The sequence below is a fragment of the Pteropus vampyrus genome, unplaced genomic scaffold, assembly GCF_000151845.1.
Source record: "Pteropus vampyrus isolate Shadow unplaced genomic scaffold, Pvam_2.0 Scaffold216, whole genome shotgun sequence".
Taxonomy (NCBI): Eukaryota; Metazoa; Chordata; class Mammalia; order Chiroptera; family Pteropodidae; genus Pteropus; species Pteropus vampyrus.
This window is the reverse complement of record NW_011888997.1, coordinates 3,186,698-3,214,034: the sequence shown is the minus strand read 5'-3', so window position 1 is coordinate 3,214,034 and position 27,337 is coordinate 3,186,698. Positions and strand designations below refer to the sequence as shown.

Here is a 27,337-nt window from a genome sequence, read left to right as displayed (position 1 = left end):
ATGTGTTAAATGTTTTTGATGATGCTACTATAAATAAACCTGCACTACCTGTCATAAAATTATAGTAAATATGTATAGTACATTATACTTGATAATAAATGACATTGGTTTATATATTTATGCATTTTATTATTTTGGAGTGTACTCTTTCTACTTTGAAAAAAAGTTCGCTGTAAAACAGTATGCCATGTTATCCTGGCAGCAGCGTTATACATCTTGTGTATACCATGTCTCTTGATAGCGTCATTTTCTCTTGTGGTTGATTTAATCTTGTGTTTTATAAGTTTAGTGTAGCCTAAGTGTACAGTGTTGATGAAGTCTACAGTAGTGTATAGTAATATCTTAGGCTGTCACATTCACTCTCCACTCACTGACTCACCCAGAGCATCTTCCAGTCCTGCAGGCTGTATTTATGGTAAGTGCCCTATACAGGTGTACCATTTCTTATCTTTTATATTGTATTATTATTGTATGTTTAGATATGTTTAGGTGCACAAATGCCATTGTATTACATTTGCCTATAGTATTCAGTATAGTAACATGCTGTACAGGTTTGTAGCCTAGGAGCAATAGGCTATACCATACAGCTTATGTGTGTAGTAGACTAGACCACGCAGGTTTCTGTAAGTACACCATGATGTTCACACAACGATGAAATCACCTAACAACTCATTTCTCAGAACATATCTCTGTTGGTAAGTGGCGCATGACTCTATATGGGAAACGTAATTTCAGAGAGGTTAAATGGCTTGTCTAATGAGTTTGGCTTCAAAGAGATAGAATAATAAGTGTGTGGTCTGTAGGGCTATATTGCCTGGATTTGAACTGTCCTCTAGCACTTACAGACTAATTTCTGAGACTTAATTTTTTTTTAATCTGTAAAGGGAGATGGTAGTTCTCAGATTTTTTGGGGGGGAAATATCAAATAATTGATGTAAAGGGCTTACCTCAGAGGCAGCACTTAATATTAGCTAGTATTACATATTTATTCTATCAGTGATTCCCTAACTTTGCGATTTGGTGAACCAATAGATGAAAAAGCAGGGAGGTGAGCAAGATGGAACGGTCTTCTAATAATGCCAAGTGAAGCTATTAAAAAAATAAAAAGATTATCACCACAATCTTCATAAAAGAAAGGACATTTTAAAATTCAAGTTGTAGTGTAGGCTTTAGTCTCTGAATGAAGGACTTTTTTAAATTGAATAAATTTAGCTTCATAAAAGACAATATAATTCTTATTTTTCTTATTTCACCACAAATTAGGAATTAGATAGTTTGTAAGTCTCCCTCCAGTTCTGAAATAATTCAGTTCTAATATTCATATTCTTCTTTAGTCTTTCCTGCTTCTATACTTTTCCCCATCTAACTTAGAAATAACTGGTTGACAGTCTATAGTATATTTACCTATGGAACCTGTGAATGACTGCTTTTAGAAATCATAGAATTAGAGACCACATTCAAATGAAATTGGACTGGCGAAAAAAGTGGGCACTATAAGAAAATGGCATAGACAGTAATATACAATCATTCATCTAAGAAACATTGGCAGCCTACTATGTACCAAGTACTATGCTAGATGCTAGGCATATGACAAACCAACAAATAAATGGTCAATGTCCTTTGGAATTTAACATTTGGATTACTCCTATCTCCGAGGCCAGGTAGGTTCTTGAGGCTTCAAAATAAATATGATATATTATTAGAACTTTAATTTTAATTGAAGAAGGAGTGGGGGTGGGAAGACAATTTATACAGCAATTTAAAATTTATATTAACATCCATAAAAAGCAATGGCTTGTAAAATTTCATGGATTAAAAGAATATAATAAAGACAGTTTTACTCTTGTAAGAGCCAGTTTGGGCTATAGTTTCCAATTGGCATGCATAGTTTTGCTTTCCTCTGCCTCTAGATTGATAATTCTTTATCTAGGTTGATGATTCTTTATTTAGCTTGCATTAACATCATTTGAGGGAACTTGTTAAAAATACAGATTCCAGAGTCTTAGAGATTCTGATTCAGTAGGGCTGTCTGTGGTGAAGCCTAGAAAAGGCTTTGAAAAAGACTCCGGGGAGATCCCATTTGGTAGTGGTGGTCTGTAGATCTTTGCGAGATCTTGCCTTAGGGGTACTTCAGAAGTTTCACAAGGCACTAAATTTGAAAGAGAAACACCCACAGTGAACCTTGGCAACATTTCTCCATTAAAGAAATTCATTTTTTTTTTTTTTTGCATTCTATCCCCACTATCTCTGAATGCTGCCAATTTAGCATACTTTCAAACTGTAAAGATTAATTCCAGATTAGTACTGTAGAACAGGTCAGTTTTAGAAAAAGTCCTTGAGAAATTCTTGTCAGATATATGGCTAAAGTTTTTGCTGTAGGAGGCTGCCCTGATTCTAGTTTTTCAGCTACATTTGGATCTCATAGCTCTTTTTATTGTTTTAATAAATTTACATTATACATGAATGTATAATGAATGGTTTTAAATCTGGCTTAGAGTTGTATGTGCCCATAAAAATAGCATTCTATTTGTTATCTTCGTACCTTTTAGGGATCGCAGTGCTCTCCAGCTGACGACCACCAGGACGGCCCTATAGTTGAATAAACATGGGTTTACTCACTGCAACAAGAGAATGCTCACCATGAGCAACTGTGAAGTGTCTTAGTAAGAGGATGTTAGAAATGACATAGGATTTGGGCTCGGGTTTGGTGAAGGTTCAAGTAGGCCATTGTTCTGGATTGGACTGCTGTCAGGAAGTGGTGATAACTCTATGATGAGGCATCTTAATTCGTATCTAAAACACAAGAATGGCTAAAACTGAAGAGTAAAGAAATGACAGTCACTTATATTAGCCAGCATAGGGGCTGTTAGGTTATTTTTGTGTTTTGGACAATGTTAATGTTTTTTCTGTGTTCAGACATGATTATGAGTGGCCTCGTTTTATTGATTCACCAGGGTCACAACGGCCTTGGCTGATGCTGTTGTTCTGTGAAATTGTTTATGTTTGACTGGAGAGCACAGTGGGCTAACTGTGAGTGCCAGGCCAACTCCAGGCTGTCAGGGCCTGCTTTTCTCTTTCTCAGGGTTAAAATAAAGGAAAAATACTTTCGTATGCGTGAATAGAATCTAGACACATCCAAAATATTCAACAGTAGTTATGTGTTGAAAAGGCCGAAAGGCAGCTCAGTGTAGGGGAATAAGACTGGGATTACTTTTCTTAATTAGCCTCATAATTGCCCTGTGAACTTGACAATAATATATTTGTTGAGCATCTACTACATGCCTTGATGTGTCCTAGGTACTTTACATGTATACAATAACATTCCAGGCAAATATGTTTTGATCATCCCCTTTTTATACATAAGTAGACAATAACATTCCTAGAACCACCAAATTATTAAGTGGAATTGCTGATATATTAAGGGGTTCTATGCATTATGAACCTACTCAGTTTCCACTACATCAGGATGCCTATTTATTCAGAATTTTAGTGTCTGTAGGTATAGCAATAGAGATAAAATACATACATGGCAGGACTGTTCTGAGGCTCAAACGCTAGCATATATCTGAAAGGCACCTAACACAGTAACGGGCTCATGGTAGACAAGCCATAACTAAGTTTTCTTTCAGCAGAAAGGAGAGGCCACTGATTTTGAGTACAGGCGAATTGACAAAGTAGCCTTTTTTGATTGACTCCGAGGATTTTAACCCTCGGGTCACGGAAAAGCCAGGCTGAAAAAAAATCTTAGTATCACAGATTCAGAGTTTAGAGCTCCAAGAAATTGTCAAGGTCATTTCTTACAAATGAGGAAACTGAAGCTTAGAAAAGGGAAGTTGATGTGCAGAGTATCTGTGTCGGAGCTAGGCCGACAAACCAGATCTTCTCAGTCCTAGGCTCATTTGCTTTTCAGGGCACAGAGCTGCCTCCCTTCTTGGTATGCAATCTTACAGTTAAAAGTTTCTAAACGTTGTTATTCCGTGCAGTCGGCAACCTAAGTATTTCTAAACGGATTATAATAGCATTATTTCCGGGGATCAGTGTTCGAGTTCACCCTGGTGGAGAGGACCCGGGACAGGGGAGGCAGGATTTCTTCGCAGAGCTCTGGGCCTGGAGTCCTGACCACGCGGGCCAAGGTCCGCGACTCCGCCCCTTAAGGGACAGGGGCGGGGCGATCGCCTCGTTCCTGTAGAGCCGCCAGGAAGGAGGAAGGGCTGGCCCAAGTGAGCCTGACGCCAGGGACCCCGCAACTGCTTCAGCACCCGGTGCCATGTCAGCGCACAACCGGGGCACAGAGTTCGGTAAGGGCCCCGCGGGTCGCCCGGTTCTCCTTTCCCCGCCTCCGGCGCGTCCGCCTCCTGCCCTTTGCCTCCTCTCGCAGCGCGGTCTGACCGCCACCCCGATCGTGGTCCCCCAGTGGTGCTCGTGGGCCGGGAAGTGGCGGCACCGGGACCGCTCCCACCCCAAGCAGAAGCACAACCGGGAGACTTAACTCTTGGGCACGTTGACCCACCCTACTGGCCTTGGCACCCAAGCTGCCTTTTTGTAAGCGGAAGGAATAAGAAAGGATTCAACCTTTACCTTTAAATTTACTACTTTACCTTCTAGCTCCCCAGTTGCAAAGAACAAAAACAAACCCCCCTAACCCCAAACAAACAAAACCAGATAAAAACCCTCCTTGCCCACTCTGACTATAATCCTGTGCTGTTTAATGCTGAGTTTCCACAGATAATTTTAACGCCGCTGTATCCCCAAAATGTCCTTACCGATAGAAAGTTGTCAGGCCTATCTCTGTACTATATAACTTATTGAAAAATGTGTGTGATTTTAGAGGTGCAAAGATTTGTAAAAGTGCCTGAATCATTTCACCATTTTTCATTTCATTAATATTATCAAATATTATTGAAAAGAAAATTTAATTCTGATTTCCAAAATGTGAAAAGTTTTTAATTCCAACAGTAAAACTATGATTGGCCAAAGGTTAAGGATTTTAGTTTAAATATTATAGCTTAGGGATCTGTATCCTGGCTCTTCAATTTAGCTGTGACTTTGGGCACATTACTTAATCACTCTGTGCTTAAGTGTCTTAATCTGTAAAATGGTTATAATAGTGTTTATTTTATAAAGTTGTTTGAAGATTAAATGAGAAGATGTAAATTGTTTAATACATTGTGGATACCTAGTAAATATGAATAACTAATAGTAATATAGAGAAAGTTCTGTTTATAGGGGCTAATTTTGAGAAAATTAGTTATAAGTTATATATAACATATATAGGTACTTTTTTCCCCCTTTAAAAGTGTATGTTCTAACCAAACAGTCTAGACTTCAAGAGATGGTCCAGAACTTTTGTTGAATGGTTAAGAGCGTGTCTTTATAAAACAGTTGATTTCCTCACCAACATGATTCTCCTTTAGTCACTTCCCTTTAGGAGATTATGTTTTAAACTCGAGTTCTATCTCTGAAATTTGGACTTTAGTAATAAAGGAGTATTCTCTAAATTGGAAGAGCCTGAAAAATGGTGGATGGAGAATAGGGATGGGGTGCAGATCTTACCTTGGTATCTTCAGAGGTGTGGCTGTGGGACTTTGTACTGTACACACAAAGGATGCATCATTATTTTCCCAATTCATTTTTCCCATTTATTTTTCTTTCATAAATACAATTAAAACATTTTTACTTTTTTAAATTGAGATATAACTGACATATAACATTTTTACTTAATTTGTAAGAATTAGAATTGCTTCCATTCACTTGTTGAAATATAACAATATAGGCAAAAAAACAATTGCTATGTAGAACAATAGTAAATGTGATTTTTATGCAGCGATTTTTACTTTTTTTTTAGGTGAGGCAACCCTTGGTTGACCTCACAGATTGCAAAGACCTTGTCAGCTTACAATCCCTTATTTTGTATTTATTTTTATGCCTACAGCACCTGGTCTTCCTAGGTGGTCTCCCATCCAAGTACTAACCAGGCCTGACCCTGCTTAGCTTCCGAGATCAGACAGGATTGGGCTTGTTCAGGGTGGCATCACCATAGACTTTTATGCAGCGATTTAATAATCATAGTTTATTTTTTTTCTTTGTTTAAATAAAATTAGATATATTTCAAGGGTGTTTTTCCTTCATTGGTATTATTAATCCAGACAGAGGTTTAGCCTAAAATGCTAAAATAAGTTACTCGATTTATTTATGTACCAGGAAAAAAATAATTCATTATTAATTTATTCAGTATTTTAACTGATATCTTTTACAGTTTTAAAATTAAAAGTCCTTTAAAATAAATATTGTAACTTCTTTTTCTTAGTACAAGAGGAAACCATATTTATTGTAAAAATTTTAGAAAATACAGTTAGCACAAAAAACTGTAAAATTACTAATTCAGTCCTTGTTATTAATATTTTATTGTATATACTTCTACTTAATAGACTTTTTTTGTTAAATAGGTTCATTTGAAGCTGAACCTGATCTTCAAGGAAAACATCCTTTTATTATGCTATTTGGATGCATGAAAGAAAGAACAAACCCTCTAACTTTAATGTTAGTTTTTGTCAGCATTTAGTGATCAGTGCTATCTGTTGAAGATATTGTCTACTTACAACGTTTATTTCTGATTTTCTCCAACTCAAATATAAAGCTAAAAACCTCTTTTCCTTTGAGCAATGTTTGCCCTAAGTGGGTAGGTGACAGGTGTGTCCTTATAGAGAGAAACTTTGCCAGCTTGGCCAAGCTGCTTGATTTATTTGAATAGGTCATTGGTTCTCATATTGTGGTCCCTGGTCCAGCAGCATTAACATCTGGGAGCTCATTAGAAATGCAGATTCTCAGGCCCCATTGAAATCTTAATGAATCAGAGCTTTGGGGGTGGGACCTAGCATTCTGAATTTTAACAAGTCTTCTGAGTTGTTCCGAAGCACACCTAAATTTGAGAACCACTGGCCTAATGTTCTCTGTGGCTCTAGGAAGTGCTTTAGGCCCTTCGCATTGTATGAAAACGGACTGATATTCTGTTTATTCTCTTAGCCACCTTTGAATTTTGCCTGAAATGTAGGTACAGATGGGCAGTGATCTTTCTCTTTTTCACTGATGTACACCATGCACCTAGAATAGTGTCTGGCACAAAGAAGACCCTCAAACGTGTCTATTCAATGAAGGAATGAATTTAGAGCTACTACTTTCTTGGGAGAACTGGGGCATCTACCTGGGTCCCCATGCGTGGACAGGTATGAAGTGCTTCACCCTCTCCCTCTTTTCTGAATATCATTAAAATTCAGTTGTTATTTCTGTCTTTAAAGATATCTCAAGAGACTTATGAAAGATGTTGATAGTGTGGCCTTCTTTCAAGTGTGATTCCCTTTGGAGGCATCTGGAAATGGGAGAGGTTGTATTAGGTGACTTCTAAGATTTTCCTGGTCTATATATCTGTAAGTTCTTGTGTACAAGAAGGAAAATTTCAAGGATATATGAAAAATGAGAAAAAAAAACAATCGAAGACTGATTTTTAATCGAGGGGAATGGGGATAATATATTGGATTTCCTGGGTTGAGTCACAAGAGATTATTTTAGGCATGTGTCCACAAATTGGAATCATCAGAGGGGATGATTTACTGGGGAATGTAAAGACTGTTGTGTTCTCCAGAGAGACTTTCTGTAATCCAAGTCAGAACAAACAGAAAGGGCAGCTTATTTGTTTAAAACATGATAAAGGAGATCAGCTTTGGCTTGTTGCCAAACCAGGAACCATGATGAGATTTTGTATTTTAGGAAGCACATTTATTCATTCGACATGTAGTTATTGAGTACCAGTTGTATACTCTGTAGTATTGCTCTGGGCTCTGGGGATAGACAATGGACAGGGGTAGTCCCTGCTTTTATGGAGCTGGGTCTGGTTCAGGAGCTGGGCAGGGAGCCAGAGCTCCAATGAAAATAATTACAAATGTGATATGCAGTTATTTTTCATTTATTTTTGTCTGTTTAAGAAATTAGATAGCTCTGTTTGGGGGTTGTACTTTGAAACTATTTAGTATTGTCCTTCTGTAAATTTTCAGTTTATTTATGTTCGTTTATATTTGTATGTATTTGAGGTTTCCTGTATTCTTAATGGGTTATAATTGTTATTGTTATTATTTAATATCAAATTGTTCCAGATTTTGCTAATAGGAGCCCCTTCAGCCTCGCCCCTCTCTCTCTCTTTTTAAATGTCCCGTTATTTTAAAAAGTACTTACTTATTTTCTAGTGAAACAAGCCCAAGGTATTCCAGGCTTACGTTATACGTTCTCTGTCCTAGCACTGGAGTCAGCTGTTTCTCCAAGGAACATTTCTTTCACTGGATAATGGTATTTAGAAGCCAAGATCTGGGCAGTAGTTATGCTCATGGTGACTGGGGTATCTCTGTTCTCAGGCCCCTCACTGGGCAAAGCTAGAGAATGTATATACTATGCACATACTTCTATATATATCTACTTACCAATTATCTATATCACTCTATGTAGTGAAAACCACAAGTTCACAGTGATTTCTCCAATTCCAGTCTAACACCACAGGGTTTATTCCATTTTTCTCTCTTCCATATTTGAAACTCCACATGCTGAGCTGTGCATACCCCACCCCCAGGAGACATTCCTCTCAACTTTCTCAGGCTCCGACACCCTGGGCTGGATGCCATCCTTGTCCTGCTTGGGCTCCAACTCCCTGTATCAGGCTTCTGCCCTCATTGATACCCCCAGTAGGCCTGGTGGTCTGTGTCAGGCTGCCTCTTCATGTAGATAGCTTCTTTATCCTGCTTGTCTTGACTTCCCATGTCTGGCTGCCCTTTTGTGCAGATATCCTTCGTGTTGGACTCTGGGCCACCACCATGTGTGAGTACTCCCCTCACTCCTGTACCTCACTCCACCATATGGCTCCCCCTCCCGGCCTGGCTCAGGTATCTGCCTTGCTCACCCCCTACACATATACACATCCATTTAGGAAAATTTTTCGGGAAGTGAGAGGAGACTAGAATAAAATTTTAAATCTATTTTTTTTTCAGGCGAGGCAGCCCTTGGTTGACCTCACAGATCGCAAGGACCTTGTCAGTTTACAATCCCTTATTTTTTAATTATTTTTTTTTTACGCCTATAGCACCTGGTCTTCCTAGGTGGTCTCTTATCCAAGTACTAACCAGACCCGACCCTGCTTAGCTTCCGAGATCAGATGGGATTGGGCTTGTTCAGAGTGGCATAGCTATAGTAAATCTATTTTTATATATTATAAATTTGTACAAAAAAAGGTTTTTTTTAAAAAAAACAAACTTAAGTGGAATGCCCACTGGTCCTGGCACGTGTTACCTGTTGCTTGTGGTATTGGCCGGGTTACCATAGGGAGGATAACCTCGTCTCTGCTCTTCCAGAGCTCACAGCCAGCTAAGGGAGACAGTCATGTAGGTCATTATGGTAAGATAAAAGTGATGATAAAAGAGTGGTCAGATTGGAAAGAGGAATTCACAGATGTACAGTCCAAGGGAAGTTTTTTGGGAAAGGATATTTTTGACAGGGAGTAATTTCTGCAAAGGAACTGAGCAAAACCAGCCTGGCATCAATTATAGGAACCCTGTTTTCAGATTCCTAGTATAATCTCGTTCTATTATAATGACTAAGAGTAGTATTTTAGGGAGGAAAGAAGAAAAATCCTTTATATTCTGTGTTTGAAAGACACAGAGTTAACATAATGATTATATACATTTCTAGATTTAAAATTGGGCATCCTTTTATGAATGCTAACTTTGATTTTTATCTTAAAAGTCTTTTACTGTTTGCCTGTAAGCATGAGTGATGAGGCTGTCTTTTATTATTCTGATACTGTTTTGATTAATGGGAAAAAAAGTATAAAGTAATAATTTTGGTTTGTTTTATAATTGAATAATTAAAAGTCCTCCATGGTGCCTGCTAAGTTAAAAAACAAATTTTTTTAAGCATCTAAGCCCTGTGGATTCTAATTGTTAGGGAAGAAGACGAACTTCAAGCGCTCATTTGAAATGGGATGACTCTGCCAGGAAAGAAAGACTAGTAAATGAGACAGCAGATAGAGCCCTTGAGGATGCGATTTGAACATGTCACTAGAAATTGTTTAAGTGAAGAGCTCTGGCCCTTTTAAAACACTGTCACTTGAGGATTGGGTCACCTTGAAATGTGTTCATCTTTGAGTTAAAGGCATAAAAAGGCACTTTGAAATTTTCCCGTTAACTTTGGTGTGTGTTGTGTGTGTGTCTGCAGCTGTACCTCTCTCCTCAGCCTGCCTCGGCCCTAACAGTCAGTTCCCTGGAAACCAAAGTAGTTGCAAGAGAAGGATAAATGTTTCATCTCAGCTCCAGAAAGCTATACAGATTTTTTAAATGTTGAGACACTCTGGCTCCAGCTTCTGACTCTCTGTATAGTCAGGCCTTCCTCCCTAAAGCCAACTTTGAGATGACAGTGGCCTCTGGTAATTACTTCCTAAAAAGGTGCCACTTAACTGGTGCTTTGGTTGTTTAGGAATGTGGTTAATGATGTCAAAATTATGGTCTTTAAGTCTGGTAAAAAAAATATCCAAATCAATTGCTCCTGTAACCCAGATTCGGATCAGTTTTTCAACTGCACGTGGTGAACATACTCCTACCCTCATAGCCACGAGGTAGGAGTACACTGTGTGTGTGTGTGTGTATGTGTGTGTGTGTGTGTGTGTGTGTGTGTGTGTGTGTGATTTCATTCAAATGTCTCACATTTGACATTGAACTAGGTATCTGGTGTGCTTAAGGTATAACTCTTATCTCCAATGTAGAGATCCTTGAATAAACATTACTTATGAATATTTTAAACACTATTTTTGAGGAGAATGATAGTATCCACATTTATAAAGCTATCTTTTTTTTTTCCCATGTCATAATTTTATAGCAAGGAGGATTCTAAGATATAAAGCTAACACCTTTCTGTTACAGATGAGTAAACTGAAAGCTGGACAAAGTAAACCTATGGTCACATGGCTGGTTAGAGGCAGTTCTGGAATTGAAACTCTGGCATTCTCTATGCTGATTTATTCCAATACAATGCATTTACCTCCTTTGTCATTAGCTTTCTAGGAGCTCTCTGGGCTGTGGTCCTGAATCAGGATCACCTGAGATGAGTATTAAAAATGCTGAGCCTCAGAGTAGCTTTAACTATCCTTATAGTTAGTGGTTCAGGAATCTGCATTTTCGCAAGCTCCCCAGAGGGTTCTTATGAGGACTGCAGATTCAGAACTCTGCAGTAAACTGTAGAGTTACCCAGGTTAATTACAGACTCAGATAATCTTAAATTGCTATATATTATTTTTGATAAATCTTTCAGTCACTTTTACCTTTATATTAATATCTTTATCATATTTTAAAAATTTGGTTAGTGAAGTTTCTATAAGCAGATTTGGAGAGAAATTAGCTTTTTATTTTCTAATTAAAATACGTGAAGAAATATGTTAGAATGAGTATGAAAACTGGGAAAATCAGGAGGGTAAGGCAGTTAAGTAGGTGCATATAGCTGAAAAATGCATTGTATCCAAAAAGGAGCATATTTTATTCAAATAATGCCAATGGCTGATGGAAAAATAGAACCAAACAGCGTTCTTCACGATGATTTTTTGGAAATGGTCTCAGGAGAGGACAGACCTTAAAGAGCTCCTATAATCTGAAGATGTGAGATTGTCTACCAAAAAGAGTAATTTAGTTAATTTTCTGATTGAAAAAGGAACACTTATGTATCTTTGGAGATTAAGTTTGCATCGCGGACTCAGGGAGGAAGGTAGATTGTGGCATCTTCATTATGTCCGTACTTGGATGAAGGAGCTCAGCTCTGTATATTTTGATGTTTTGAAGGATATTATTGTTTTTTCTTCAGTGTGTAGAGAAAACTTAAATACTAATACTAATTTTCCAGAGAAGAAACAAGAAACGTATTTTAGTCTTGTATCTTTATAAGCAGACTTTATTTTCCTTTTTTAAAAAAACTTTTGACTCTTCAGGAGTCAGTGGTTATTGTAATCTCAAATGCATTCCATTCAACACATCTGTGTTGTACTCAGCACAGTCCATACTGTCCATGTCTTTGTGAAAGAGACGAGCAGTAGAAGTTGGGAGGCCCAACCCTTGAGAAACTTCCCTTCATCAAACTAAAATATCCCTGGGGAATCACATTGCTGTACTCTTGTGACAAAGTTTGCTCATCATCAGGATATGCAGTTGGCTCTGTTTCAAATGATGATCCAGCCAACCTTCTATTTAGTGTTAAAAATATTGTGGGAAATCTCTTGAGCTAGGCAAAGATCTGACATGGGTTATTATGAGTGAAAACTTCTGCATAGATCTGGCTCCAGGAAGAAAAATATCACAATTTCAGTCTACAGATGAATACTCTGATTGGTTGTAATATTACAGTAGTAATTACATGATAGAAGCCGTGGGACATATGAGTAGCATGTAGAGTCCAGACAATTGGCATCGATGCTAATAATAATGAAGACATCTCAGAGAAAAGCAGAGTTCTCTTTACTCCCTAAAGAAAGTGAAATCATTTTGGTGCGTGACAATAGTTACTTTTATAGAACAAGTTGAAGTTTGGCATCCTATGGAATGCATGTCAGGGGATCTGTAGTTGGCCATGTATGCTTCACTGAGTGCATTGCGATTTACCTAGAAAGGATACAGGATTGGGACCCAGGCATTTTGGTCCTAGCTTTGATAGCATCTGTCCATGTGACCTTAGCCTGGGGACTTCAGTGCACTGGCATGTACTTTTCAAATCTATAAAACAGACACATGACAATGTAGGTTCAACAGCTTACAACAAATGTTATAAGTGATGGGGATGTTGATAGTAGGAGGGCTATACATGTGTAGGGATAAATGGGGAATCTGTCCCTTCCACTTAGTTTTGCTGTGAACCTAAAACTTCTCTAAAAACTGAAGGTTGTTTTAAAAAAAAAAACAAAACAGTAAACAGACACATGATCTCTGCGAATCCTAGTTCTGAACGTCTTTGGATTTTCTGATTATTATGTAAAATTGCCATTCTGGGGAGTTGTAGGATGTTCCTTGTGCTTGAATTGAGACCTTTTCCTCCCTTCTCTGGCCGTCACAGTTCTCTGGCTTTCTAGGCTCTAAGTTCCAGAGATCAATTTACATTTCCCCCCTTTCTCTGATGATTGAACATGATTGAATACATTACGATATATTTTCTTTTTCTCTAGATGTTTCATGAATGTACCTCTTGGCTTCATCAATCTTTATGTAAACAGAGCCTTTTATTTTGTGTTTGTTCCTCTGCATGGCCGAATATTGCTTATAGTCTTACCGTTTCTTCCATAAAAAATACCTTGGGGTGTTACCTCTTTCTCTTTTCTTCTGTTCCTATGCTTGGCTTGTTTCATCACACACCTGAATCACGATGGTGGCCTCGTCTATATCTGATTTCTCTACCTCTGGCCTTTCTCATCTGCCCTAGGAAAATTCATATTTGGTTAAACTTTATCTTATTGTCGTTTGTTCAAATAGAACAAATTATACTTATTTTCTCAGATTTACTATTGTGATTATTTGGTCCCTTTAGGATGTACTTCCATTTTATGAAAAGTATAAAATCTTACTTAATCAAATTAATGTAATTACTGTCTTTAGTAGAAAGGAACAATTGAGTTAGTAGGGACAGTCAGATAGTGGTGTGAGGAAGCGATGAATGGGTTTAGCCAGGCAGGAATTCTCACAAGACTGGAACTAGAAATGCCTGTTAAATTCTGTTAAATTATATGTCAAATAATTGAATGAAGCAAATATGTTTTTCACTCTAAAGATTGTACATGCAGCATTCTAGAAACAACTTTAGTTTTGAATCATAGAGACTTGTTTGAATCTTAACCCTGACATGTACTGCGTGACCTTGGACAAGTAATTTAATCTCTGAGCTTCAGTTCTCTCATCTGTAAATGGACCAAAATTCTACATGGCAGAGTTAGTGTGACTGTTCAGTGAGAATATAGTTAAGTCATCCTTACCTTGATGAGTGACCGATACATGGTAGCCATTATTCCAGTAATCTTCCCGAATTACTGCTTTTATTATTTCATCTCTGGGAAGGCCTTCTTCATCTCTATTGGACTGTTCACCATTCATCGTTTGAGGCCTTTTGCCTTCTCTTAGAGTTCCTACTGATTTCTGCCTTGTGTGTTTGTATGTTGTACTGATGCTTTATCAATAAGGTGATTGAGGGTAGGATCTGTGTTTGGAAGCTCTCTCTATCCCTCATATCATTTAGAACAGTACTTTCATGATGTAAACAATTGTTTTTTTTTTTATCAGTATTCTTTAAATGAATGAATAAAGAAGCACTGTTGCCATTTCTAGGAACTCACAATGACTTTTTAATGCCTGGTGTGCGGAGGCCAGACACTTCTCACTCTCTCTGTCTTTGAGGATCCTGGGTCATTTGGTCCCATTCCTGTTATCACCTGCCCCTCCAGTCAGGCTGGCTTGGTCTTTGTTCTTTGAAAATGTTGCTCCTTTTGGAATCCCTATCCATGTTACCCTCTCTGCCTATGGGAAATGATCTTTAGCCTTGGAGGTCAAGTTTAAATTCAGTTTCTTGAAATCTTCTCTTATTCCTTGTTTAGTATATGTCTTTTAACACGTATTTTGATTTTTTGTCTCTATAAGTTTTCTTCTCATCATTTTGATCGTACTATGTTCGTTAACACCAAGGACAATAGCTAGTGCATGAGAAGCATACCTATCTGTGAACTTGGGAGAATGAATCAGTGTGGAGATTTTACTCTTTTAACTGTGGGGAAAAAAGTCTAAAACTTATGCCATCTAGGATGAAATTTTAAAATTAAATATCTTTAACATTGTTTTGCCAAATTATAAAGGTAATACATAGTCATTACAGTAAATTTTGAAAGTGCATAAATGTAGAGAAGGAAATTAAAATTGCTCAATATTGTCCCGTGGCGAAGTAGACCTCTGAAAGTTTAGTCCCTGTCTGAGGTAGAGTTTACCGGGTAGAATTTAATTGTTTTTGGCTACTGGGAGGATCGTCATTATAAGCATGTAACTCCTTGTAAGTGCTCAATATCATAAGTTCTCAGTAAATATTAACTTTTAGTATAAAGGACTCCTGAAGTTCTTAGAGACACTTTCCTCTAATCAAGTGTCTGGGTCGCTTTGCTTTTTTTGTTCACTGAGTGCATTTTTAATAAATTTTTTGATTCCTCTCCTGCTGCCAGGCTGTCACTCTTCTCTTATAGATTCCTGTCTTCTGATTTGCTGTTTCCAGGATGCATTAGGCTAGAAACAAGAGAACCAAGGTTACCAGAATTGTGGGTCAACTAAGAGCCAGCGGGTTCTGAGTGGAGGTTCTGGCAGCCTTCCACAGGTGGGGTCCGTGAGAATTAAGTGTTAATGCCCTTGAACAACCATTGTAGGTAATGAATTAATTTCTCTCTGATGCATCTGGAAGGGGCCTAGCTCTCCATTGGGGGGAATGAGAAAATAGTCATTCATATCGTTTTTTATTTCTCAAATGAGGAACCCTGCTTGAGAAAGGCTATTGGGGCTCTTCTGATGAGTCAGATATATAAATACCATCTGTGGACCCTGAAATCTCTACAAATCAAAGTCCTTTTCTTTACTAGTCTTTGGTTCTTGGCAACATGTCAGAAAGGTAAAATTGACGCCTGACTGATTTTTTTTTTTTTGAACAATGGTTTACCAGTTCTCCTTTTTTGTTAGGGTTATAGCATTTTAGAGTAAATCCAAAGTGACATCATGCCATTTACCCCTACTACTTTGATATGTATCTCTAGAAAAACATTATATTGTTATGTAATTACTTGTTCATTATCATGCTAACAAAATTAAAATTGATTTAGTTAAAAAATTTGAATGGGAGCTACTCACCTTCATGAAGACAGTAATGCAAATATTATAATAAAAGATAATGTTATGTCGAATACTTACAATATGCAAGACGCTGCCAAGTACATGCATTAACCTGTTCTTTACTCCTCCCGACGGTTTTATGTAGTCTCAATCCTGTTTTTATCCTGATTTTACAAATGAGGGAGCCGAATTTTGGGAAGCAGGCCATCTTGCCCAGAGTCATACAGCTAGGAAGTGCGAGGTGAGCTGGGACTCAGCCCTGGTCTGCGTGACTCTAGTGACTGCTTTTAACCTGACAACTGCACTGCCTCTTTATATACTCATATTTTTTTTATTATTCATATAGCCTCACATTCCATATATGACCAGCTGCTCATTACTTGTCTTAATTAGAAACCCAAAATGAAGATAAATAGGAAATCTATAGAAAATTTCCAAGTGTTATTTTAATTAATGATTTTTAAATATCTTTCTCATTATTCTACTTTTAGGGATCTTAAAACAAGAAGCAAATATGATTACTTTAAAATTCAACTCTCTATATATGTGCATTTTGGACTATATGGCAGACATGCCATGGGCAAGCAGTGAAAAGAACGAGAAAAGGCCAGGGACCCAGATAAGCCTGTTTGGATCATTAGCCCCTGAGTACTTGAGAATCTGCTGATGTGAGGGCTCTTTCCTTAAGATGCAGGGGAAATTTTGCCTCTATGTGCACCAGCCCCTTGCTGCATGCTTTCCCCACCTCTAAGGTGTCTACTTCCAGGGTGCCTTTAAAAGCTGTCTTGCTGCATGCTTTCCCCACCTCTAAGGTGTCTACTTCCAGGGTGCCTTTAAAAGCTGTCTGGGAGAATGCAAAATTCACTTCCCACCAATGTGTGAGACATTGACGGTGTAAAAAGCTACTTTTCCTGGGGAAGTGAACTTTAATAAGCACCAAGGAATGACAATTGTGCAATTGTCATTTTGAAATGATAATTGTGCAATTTGAAATACCAAACCACAGGGAAAGTTGGGTGGCAGGGAGCCTTCTTGCTTTGCCTGCAATCTTGCCATTTTGACTTCTGTCCACTCTGTGTTTTCTATAGTTCACCTTGTGTAAGTCTCTCAGCCTTCTAGATCTGTAGCTGTTAAACCCTGCCCTGCAGACAGGAGTAGCCTTCTCTGAAAATTGGACAAGACCCAGCTCCTTTAGGGAGCTGACTCAGTAATGTGATTTCCACAGCAGCTTCAGGTTCACCTGACTCCGAGGAGCAGGCAGTGGGAAGCCTGTGTTCCTGCGCCATGGGGGGAGTGTGCTTCTAGACTGACATGGCCCGGAGATGTTATATAGAGCTGCCTCAGACTAACTTGTGAGTTGGCACATCTAATGACTTCTTTTTTTAAAGCAGGTTAGTGGCACTTTAACGTTTTTGATGACTTGTCACAGAGCATCTGAAAGCACAGAGAAAACCAGCCACCTTGTCAAAACCTGGGCCACTAAAGAACTTCTTCCTGAGGAGAAATTGCAGAAGGAGATCAGGTGCCGTGGGAAGTGGTGTTTTGAATCAGCACTCAGCAGGTGGTGATTTACGCTCTGATTCAGTTTTGAACAGATAGTCTCAGACAGTGTTGGCAATCATTGTGCTCCATAATGTAGCGGGGGTTTGTTTGTTTGTTTGTTTTGGGAGACAGTATCAACTCAAGCCCTGTCTGCTTACAGTCAGGGTGTTTTAGCACATGTTAGATGCCTGCTGTTTAAGGGGTACACCTACATTTCCAAGTTCCTTCTGCATGTATTTAAAAATATATGTAAACATAGATAAAGGCATTACTGGAGAGAGTGAGACTGTGGTAAGTAGGGATCCCGAAAGCATTTGATATTTTCTGCAAATCGAAAGGTAGTGAGAAGGTGACATAAAGCATGTATAATACATTTAGTAGCTATACCAGAAATGTTTCTTTTTTTATTTTTATTTTTCTTTCAACACTTAGTTCATTTTAGTTTCAAAGGAGGATCTCTTGTCCAAAATTGAGAATTTGATTATGTAGTTCTTGACTCTTGCATTAAAATTTTCTGTAAATAAATATATCTGTTGGGATGGTTACCCATTTAATTAAATATAGCTTCTTTGTGGAAAGGAAATAGGACTTTGAGGGCAGACTCCCTGGGATTCAAATCTTGATTCTTCTATCTATGATTTTTTGAGTTTTCACACCTAAAAAATTGGTGAATAAAAGCTAGGTCACAGAGTAATTGTGAAGATTAAATGAGATATAACAGGTAGAGCAATTGCCCTGGTGCCTGGGAGGTAGTGAGCCGCAATAAGAGTTACTTACCCTGCCCTTTCACAAGAAAGAGTAGATATGTTGGAAAGCTCTGACCTTAAAGCTAAAGAATAACTGTTTATGAACAAGGGTGTTTGCTGACTGGAGTGTAACATGGGGTCGTGAGGGAGAATGTCAAAGGGTCTGGGGCAATTGGAGCCACAGTGTGTGCTGGAATGCAGTGGAGGTTGAAACTAGATATGTACTCTATACTTTTATAGTGATTTGCTTTCCTTTATACGGAAATGTATCAAAGGTGTTTATCACTGGGAGTTTTTCTTCTCAAATGAGAATTTATCCATCCCAAGTTCTTCTTCTCCTCCTCCTCCTCCTCCTCCTTCTCCTCTTTCTTCTTCTTCTTCCTCTTCTTTTTGTGATTGGCATCTTGGAAAATTGATAAATAGCAAGACTATAGAGTAAGTGTTCATTTGATAAATCTTATTGGTGCCATCCTATGACTATTTTGGGTAAGTAATCACAAACAACTGCTCATACCCTATCACTTGAGAAGAGAATTTTTTTTGGTAAAAGTAGACATTGGTTTTAAAATCCAAATATTCAAAATATAATAGCAAAATTGTAGTGATTCTTAGTAGGTCATTTACAAAATATTTGCTCCAAAAGCTAAGTGTCAGGAATAATATGAACTCACAAACTTGAGGAAATAAGTTGTTAACACCCACCATAAAATATGTCATTCATAATTTACTATATCTTACCTTAGAGGTAAAACATAAAAGAAAATGTTCCTGGGAGAGGTCATATATTACCTTAAATTCATGGTATAGTACAAATGACTGATGATAGATTTTTTCTGAAAATGAGATTTAAGTGAGATAGTGTGCGGTGAGAACAGACGGACATTGAGTACTGGGCAATGGTAATGGGGGAATAGATTTCAGGAAAAATAAGTACAGATTTTATATAACTTTTTTTCCCGGAGTGTAACATATTTATTTAAATGAAATATTTTTTATGATTTTTTAGTTCTATTCTATAACATTTAAATTATGTGTATGGTATTTTGGCAGGACTAATTCTGTGCAGGTCTGTTATAGTATGTGAGTATCCTTGCAGAATTTTACTTGTGTGACTACCATAAAATCTAGCACAGGTAGCAGCTTTATGAATAATATTTTCTATTGACTTGTAGTGTGAACTCAAATAACAGGACATTTTTGGACATGTTCAGATTTTAATTTATGAAACTTTGTCAAGTTTCTCGTTTAGAGGAAAGGGTTAAATAGGTTTCTCTGAAGCTCTGAGCTCTTAGAATAATTGATCAAATCTTAAAAGGCTGAGAGTTGGATCTTTATGGAGCAGGGCACCAAAGTTTTCCAGCTTCTTGATGAATTTCTCTGAGGTCTAATGATTCTTTCTGAACACTAGGAACATTTAGGGGCTTGGAGAAACTGATCAGAAATCTTCCCACAGTTCATTAAATTGAATGACTATGTATTTGGAAACCCAAGAGTAGTTTAGTAAGTCGTATGGTGTATCTTCATGAGAGTGTATAGTAGTGAAACCAAGATCTTGGCAATGAGATGTCTTGTAATAGGGGACATTTTGTCTATTAGCAAATTTATTTAAGATGTTAATTTGACTGAAAAGCATGAATGAGAACTAATTTTTACATGATAGTTTTAATTCGTGGTGTCATTTGATATGTAAATGTATGTGTTTTCCAAATTCGACAAGCATATATGAACCCATGTAAATCCCTAACTTGCTTTGGCTGGCAAAGTAACGGGTATATATAGAGGCTGAAGAACCAATACTTGTTTTAGGTTAATAGAGTTGAGTCCATTTCATAAAGGTGAAGGATGGCCCGGAAGACTGTAAAAGAAACTGTAAAGGACTTCTTGTCTTCTTACCCCCGAGATATTTTCTCCTATCCTTATAAATCATATGCTGAGATTTAGTCATAATGTAAGTCCATATGTAAAGTCCAGAATGTAAATCCTGATGGTCTGTAAGAAAGGAGAAGCAGCATCTTTTAGGAGTATAATAGTGTACTTTCTGATGAAATTTCTGAAATAGAGGGAAAATGAAATAGCAGGATGCAACTTAGAGAATTATTGGGAGATAATCATTGACCATTAATGTTGGATATATGCCTGGCATCAAATATCTTGGGAGAATTATTGCAGGGATAAAGTAATTCACAAATACCAAGTAGTTTATAAACACTGAGGTGAAGTTGGCTCCACAGTGTCAATCTTGGGGTTCATACTCTCACTCATGAGTTTTTCGGTCACTTATCTTTTGAGAAGATCTCTTTAAGAAAACAAACAAAAAAATGTAAAGAGTACTCCCTACCTGCTGTAAAGCCTGCTGGTATTCATTCTGATTAATTATAAAATGCTTCTCTTTTAAGATATTATTTTAATTTTACTGAATGTACATGTGTTTGTATAGTCTTTAAAAAGTCTATAAGAGTTAATACAGCAAACTTCTGTCCCACCCTTCTATATCCACAGTTCCTACTGCCCAGAGGCAGCCTTTTCTTCTGGTGTTTACCTCCGTATTTCAAAATTACACACTTTTACTCTTATTCTTAATTTTTCAGTTTTAAATTTTATTCATCGACTTTTTGATATGGAAAACAAAGATTTAGCTGTCTCACACTTAATCTCCCCACGCTTCCTCTCCTAGAGCCCCTTTTCATCATCTTATTATGGTAGTATAGTTTTAGTTAGATGACTTTTCAGTGTTCCTATTGTTTGGAATATGTAAATATCAATATATAAGCCATATGTTATACTATGATTGCATCTCATTTTTTGATTAAATTTTTATTTTGTCTGGAATCATTTCATCTGTTTAGTTTTCAATGTAGTTATTTCTAATTCAACCTTACACTAGCTGTTAGAGATGAAACTGCTCTTTTTGATACATTCATAGAGATGTTGTAATTTATTAGTTTTATATTTTTCTTAGAGATGTCACCCCTAGTGTCCTCAGCTCTCCTGTTTTAATCCAGCTTCTCTCTAGACCTGCTGCATCTCTAGTATTCTGGGCTCTCCCTTCACCATCATCCAAAGGTTTATTTTCACTCCATTATTTGGATTTCTTCTTTCCTGGATTCCATGTCTTCCTCTTTCATGGTTTTTCTGCTGATTTGGTGAAGTATAATGGTCAGAGACTTCCTGAAAATAAAGGCTTTGAATGTCAAAAAAATGCTTTTATTCTTTAATCATGTTTAATTGATAGTTTGGCAGAGTATAGAATACTATATTTGAAATTCTGTTTCCTCAGGAATTCGAAGGCATTTTTCCACTGTATTTAGCTTCTTTCTATCCAGTGTCCTGTTGACAAATTTGGTTCTCTTCTTATCACTGTTTTGTAATGTGATCGCCTTTATTATTCTTTCTGGGAGTTTGAAAATTTTCTCATTGTCTTTGGAGTTCTGAAATTTCATAGTAATGGACTTTTTAATTGCTCTGTCCACCTGATAGACTCTTTAAATTCTGAACCATAACTTCCTTTATTCTGGAAAATTTTCTTGAATTATTTCTCTGATTAATTTCTCCCTTACATTTTCTTAACTTTCTCCTTCTGGAATTCTTATTCCTTGGGTGTTGGACTTTCTAGCCTCTAATTTTACCTTTTTTTTCTCCTGTTTGCTGTCTAATTTTGGGGGTGAGGAGGATGAGGGAGTAGAGAGAATTTCCTTAAGTTTATCTTTCAAGTCTTTTTGGATGTTTTAATTCTGCTACCATATTTTTAATTTCTGTGAGCTCTTTAGTTTTCTTCTGCTCCCCATAGTGTTTTGTTTCCTCTAAGTGTCCTCCACTCCCTCCACTGCCCTCCAGTTGTTTTCACTCTGTATCTCTTATGCTAGAAGTTATCCTTATATATCAGGTAATCCTTTGTTTGCCCTTCACTTTTAAGGATGAGGCATATGTGTAGTAAAGAGAGGTCTGGCTTTTACCCTTGGCTTCTGGGAGGTAATCTCTAAGTCTTTGGAATGTCCTGCCTGATAAGAGTATTTTTGTTTACCTGAGGGCTTTGGGTCACACCAGATAGTCTGACAATGTGCCTGCTGGGTCATGAAAGCTTTGGTTCATGTTGTATTAGCACCTTTGGAGATGCTGGAGACTGAGGTCAGCCACTTGGGGTTAACTATGTCTGTTTGACAAAGACCCACCGAAAACTCTGGACACCAAAGGTCGGGTGAGCTTCCTTGGTTGGCAGTACCCTGTGCAAGGAGGAGTTAACATGGTCCCTTGCTCCATTGAGAGAGGACAGCCGGAAGCTCTGTGATTGGAACTCTCCTGGATTCAGCCTCATATGTCTCTTCCCTTGGCTGATTTTAATTTGTATCTTTTTGCTATGAAACTGTAACTGTGAGTATAACAACTTTCTAGCTTTCAGTGAGCTCCGGATGTCTTTCTAACAAATTATGGAACCTGAGAGTGGTCTTCGGGATCTCCCTACCCCCTGCAACAACTTACACTTGGTGTCAGAAGAGAGGGTTGTCTTGGGAATTTCTCCAAATTTTGTAGCAGAATAAAGCACATTAGAAGCTTTCTAGACATTGATGGGGCTTCTCAAACAGGATGATCTTGCTGGGCTATTTCATTGTAACCCTCCCAGTTATTCAATATCCATGTGTCTTTTTTCTAGGCTTGATCAGTTTTTGCAGAAATGAGTTTTCCAGTCTTTTGCCTGGGGTAATATAAATCTGACTATTAGTGTTCTCAGAGTTGAGGAGCAAAAGAAGCTGGTGTTAGCACTAAATGTTGACTTTCCCCTATTCCTTCTATTTTCTCCATGATAATCTTGACAGCAGAAGTAGTACAGGGTGTTGAGGTCACACATTAACAGGGACACCTAATGGATGAGCTCCATGGAGAATGTTAACCTGATATCTGAAGGATGAGAGGGAGCTAGCTTGGTGAGAATGGAGGGAATAGTATTCTAGGCATAAATGTACTTGAGTAGATGTATCAGTGTTACTTAGGGAAGTGGTACAAGTAAGGTGTCAGTTTGTTATAATGGTCCACATAGAACAGTAGCATTAGGGATATAATACCAATGGCTGTAGATTGAAGGGCATACCTCTGTTGGTGGTTAATTATGTTAACTAATTAATAATACCATGTCCTTTTCAGATATGTAAATAAAGGCAGTGAAGTTCTAAATGAAATTTTTGCTTAAGAGTCAGGATTTGAACTTACCACATTGGGTATGAGAAGTTTCACTGTGTGAAGAGTTAAATGTTTACATCTCTAAGTTTTTTGGTTAATTTATCTTAAGTTCTTTGTTGACTTTGACTTCTAGATATCTTTTGAGATTTTTTGTTTGTCTGCTTTTGTAATGCTGATCTGACCAATGAGAGTAGTTTTAAGTAGATACTGAAATTTAGATTAGCTATGGCTTATTATACCTGAGGATTTAGATGGCAAACTAATGGTTTGAAGAACTTTGGGTTTGCCTTTTTGAATATTAGGGCAAATTATATTGCACTTCCTGAGTTTAAAACTCTCAGTGTCTCTTATTTGTCTATTGCATTCAATTTAGTTGTTTTAATCTACCAATCTTTGCCTTTCATGATGTATTCTCAACCTATCTTTCATGCTGTTTCGATTTCTCTCTTATAAGGACTTGGTTCTTCAGAAAACAAATATAAAAACAAAACACAAAACAAACAACAACAACAACAACAGCATGATTCTTCCTGAAATAAATTTCAAGTTCTTCCACTTCAGGATGTTGCTTAGGATGTGGCTCTTCACCCTCTCAGCCGCCCCCTGCCCCCGTCACTACCTCTTCTTCATAGCTGGTGGTATAACTTCCAATATGGCTTTTATTTTTTCACTCCTCTTACCCAGGCGACTCTCTTTATCTTAAACTGCCAAAGCCCTGTGTATCTCATTTACTGTGTTTTCTCATTAAAAAATGCAGAATAAGGAAAAAAGGCAGGAGAAGGCATAAGAGTTCTTATTTCTACTCACATCTCTTGGTTGCAAGTGTTGTAACTTATTTTGGCTCCTAGTGCAATAGGATTTATTAAGTTTGTTTTTAGCTGACTTGAATTCAGATTACTGGTTATTTTCCCTGTGATCTTTTCTCTTTAGGTTCACTCAGCCCACGTTAGAGAATGTGTATAAGTGAGCTAAATTATTTTTATTCTAAATAGCCCTTCAGAATACTCCCATTTTATTAGATCTTCATTTGACATTATAATTTGACTTCAAAGGCAAAAGAGTCTACCTATTTGATCTTATTTTTTTCCTGTTTACCTTTTCCATTTTTTTTTTTTTTTTAAGGTGAGGCAACCCTTGGTTGACCTCACAGATTGCAAAGACCTTGTCAGCTTACAATCCCTTATTTTTCACACCTACAGCACCTGGTCTTCCTAGGTGGTCTCCCATCCAAGTACTAACCAGGCCCCACCCTGCTTAGCTTCCGAGATCAGACGGGATCGGGCTTGTTCAGGGTGGCATGGCCGTAGACTTTGTTTTCCTTTTTTTTTTATAAAAAAAAAAAATCGTTTTCTTTTCATCATTTTTAACTAACTTTTATTTTTCTCCTCCAAGATTTTCAAAGAGGTAAATGTACATTATGTAAAATTGGTGGGAATTTGGCTGTTGTTTTTTCTCTTTCCATTCTACCTTCTTTACCAACTGATGAAATAAATTAATGGTGGCCCTCCAGTATTTCAAGTCTAGAGTCCTGCGTCTAAATTTCAGGATTCTTCTCTGTGACCTGATACAGCCTCACCGGTGGATGCATCCATATCATTGCTTCCAAACATAACATTTTGCCATTGCTGTGACCAGGCCCTAACATTCTCAAATTGGTCTTTATTCATGTTATATCTAATATTTGAAACATCTTCCCTCTTTTTGACTTGTATTTGATTTTTTATATACAATATTTGAAATGTCTATTATCTCCTTGACTTATAGTTAATTTTTACTAATCTATTAGGGCAGGTTGGCTTGTTGAAACTTCTGGCCAGCCTATTCCTCTCATAGTGACAGAGCTGGAGCTAGAACCCAATCTTCTGTCTTGTCATGACCTCTGTTTAGCACTGCGGTGCAGACAAATTGAATGATGACTGTCATACCAAGTTGGCTGGTTCTTTTTTCCTTCTCAGTGATGGCTGTCTAACCCTGTGGTTGAGTTCATCAGAGAAGACCTACACGGTCACACCAGCTGTACTATGATAAAGCATTGAAAGATAGCTAACGGGTGGCCTGGCACAAAGTCCCTGCTCCATAAATAGCTGTTATGGTTTTCCAATTCCACATACTACAGAACTAGAACATGGGATTCTTTTCTTCCAGGGCAGTGCTGTATTCCTGGAGCTGGTGCCCCGCACGCCCTGTTATTCTCCATCTTTGGCGGTCCAGTACTCGGCTTCGGTGGCTTGTCTTTCGGTTTGGATGTGTTACTACTGTTAAAGTTTTATAACAGACTCACTTGGAACTATAGTAAATTAAAAACGAAATGCGTGAGAAACTATTGGATATTTTAACTGCCTCTTTTTTTGACTTCTTGATTCAAACCAAGAGTACGTTTCTCAAACAGCTTTGATATGTGGATTGTTTAGGAAAATTATAAAGTCCCAACCTGGCAGGTTAAGAGTTCTTTGAAATAGTTAATGCAATGCTTCATACTGGGAACCTGGTAGAAATACTTAGTTTCTGAAAAATCTTTTCATAATGCTTCCCCTAAGAGTTTAGGAAAAACTGCCAACAGAGTAAAAAAGTATTCCTTTTTTCATAGATTTAAACTTATTTGAACAATAGCAAAAAAGAATACAAGTGAAAAGCTTCTGTTCATTCTCCAGGAAGGTCGGTCACTGGTTGACACCAATTTTATTATGGCAAATGGTATTTTCATTGTTAACCTAGGTCTTTGGAGGAGAGCATACAAAAACAGTTGATGGACATTAAATTAAAGATACTTTAAAAAACCAAAAATATATTAGTTTTGTAATAGATTGAGCTGAGTGTAAAAACACGGGCATCTATTTCTATGATATTTTAACCTCAAATTTCACTATAATTTTTCAAAAGAAATTTAATTGAGGTGTGTCTTAGTCTTTTCAAGATGCTGTAACAGAAATCCCATAGACTGTGTAGCTTATAAACAACAGAAATTTATTTCTCAGAACTTTCTGGAGGCTGGGACATCCAAGATCAAGATGTGGGGAGATTTAATGTCTGTTGAAACTCCACTTCCCCACTAAGGGCTGTCTTTTTGCTGGAACCTCACGTGGCACGTGTGAGCACTAACTTCATTTATAAGGGCTCCACCCTCATGACCTAATCACCTCCTGAAGGCTCCACCTCCAAATAATATCTCCATAGGTTTCAACGTAGAGTGTTTTTTTTTTGTTTTTGATTTTGGTATTTTTTGGTGGGGACACAAACCTGTAGACCACAGCTAAGCATAATATAAATACAGTAAAGTGTACTAATCTTAAGTGTATAGTTTAGTTTTTAGTGTAATTTGATGTATATATTTACATTAGTGGAGTGTTAAATATTTACATTTTATAGTTTGAGAAGAGAAAAAGTAAAATATTTCCTAGTCTTCCATATTATACTTGTGAAGTAGTTTGCTATTAAAAGCTTTTATGTTGATTTCTGTATGTTATTTATTGCTAAGATATAAAGTGCTTCAAAACTTTGCAAATGAAAACAGCAATAAACATTTATTATCACACACATTTTCTTTGGGTCAGAAATTTGGGGGCGGCTTAGCTGGGTGGTCTGGCTTGGGGGTCTCTCATGAGGTTGCAGTCAAGTCATCAGCCCAGGCTACTGTTATCTGAAGGTTTGACTGGAGCTGAGGGTCCACTTCCAAATTGGCTGCCTCTCGTGATTGGTTAGTTGGTGCCGGCAACTGGTGAGAGCCCTCAGCTATTTACCACGAGAATATTCCCCAGGGCTGCTTGAGTGTCTTTATGACATGACACCTGGCTTCTCCCTGAGACAGTGCAGTGATCCAGGGTAGTAAGGCAAAAGCCATAATGTTGTTTATTACCAAATGTCGGAAGTCACACACTGATACTTCCACAATGTCTTATTGGTCACATAGGTCAGTGCTATTCATTGTGGAAGGAGCATGAATAGCAGGAGACAAGAATCATTGCA

The 27,337-nt window shown here is 37.6% G+C and overlaps 1 protein-coding gene, 1 non-coding gene and 2 pseudogenes across 3 annotated transcripts in view; 1 reads left to right on the top strand and 3 right to left on the bottom strand.

The window, feature by feature from the left end:
• Nucleotides 1-4,149: 4,149 nt before the first annotated feature.
• Nucleotides 4,150-27,337, top strand: part of DERA (deoxyribose-phosphate aldolase) — a 144,247-nt gene continuing 121,059 nt past the window's right edge. For both annotated transcript variants that reach the window (XM_023538250.1, XM_011372945.2), the window contains exon 1: nucleotides 4,150-4,298. In XM_023538250.1, the coding sequence (XP_023394018.1) occupies nucleotides 4,268-4,298 (31 nt within the window). In that variant the 5' untranslated portion in view covers nucleotides 4,150-4,267. The remainder of the gene's footprint in view (nucleotides 4,299-27,337) is intronic.
• Nucleotides 5,924-6,042, bottom strand: LOC111747258 (annotated as a pseudogene).
• LOC111747264 lies at nucleotides 9,113-9,231 on the bottom strand (annotated as a pseudogene).
• On the bottom strand, nucleotides 24,565-24,683 carry LOC111747255. Its single transcript, XR_002783453.1, has one exon. It is a non-coding gene; the product is annotated as a 5S ribosomal RNA (ribosomal RNA).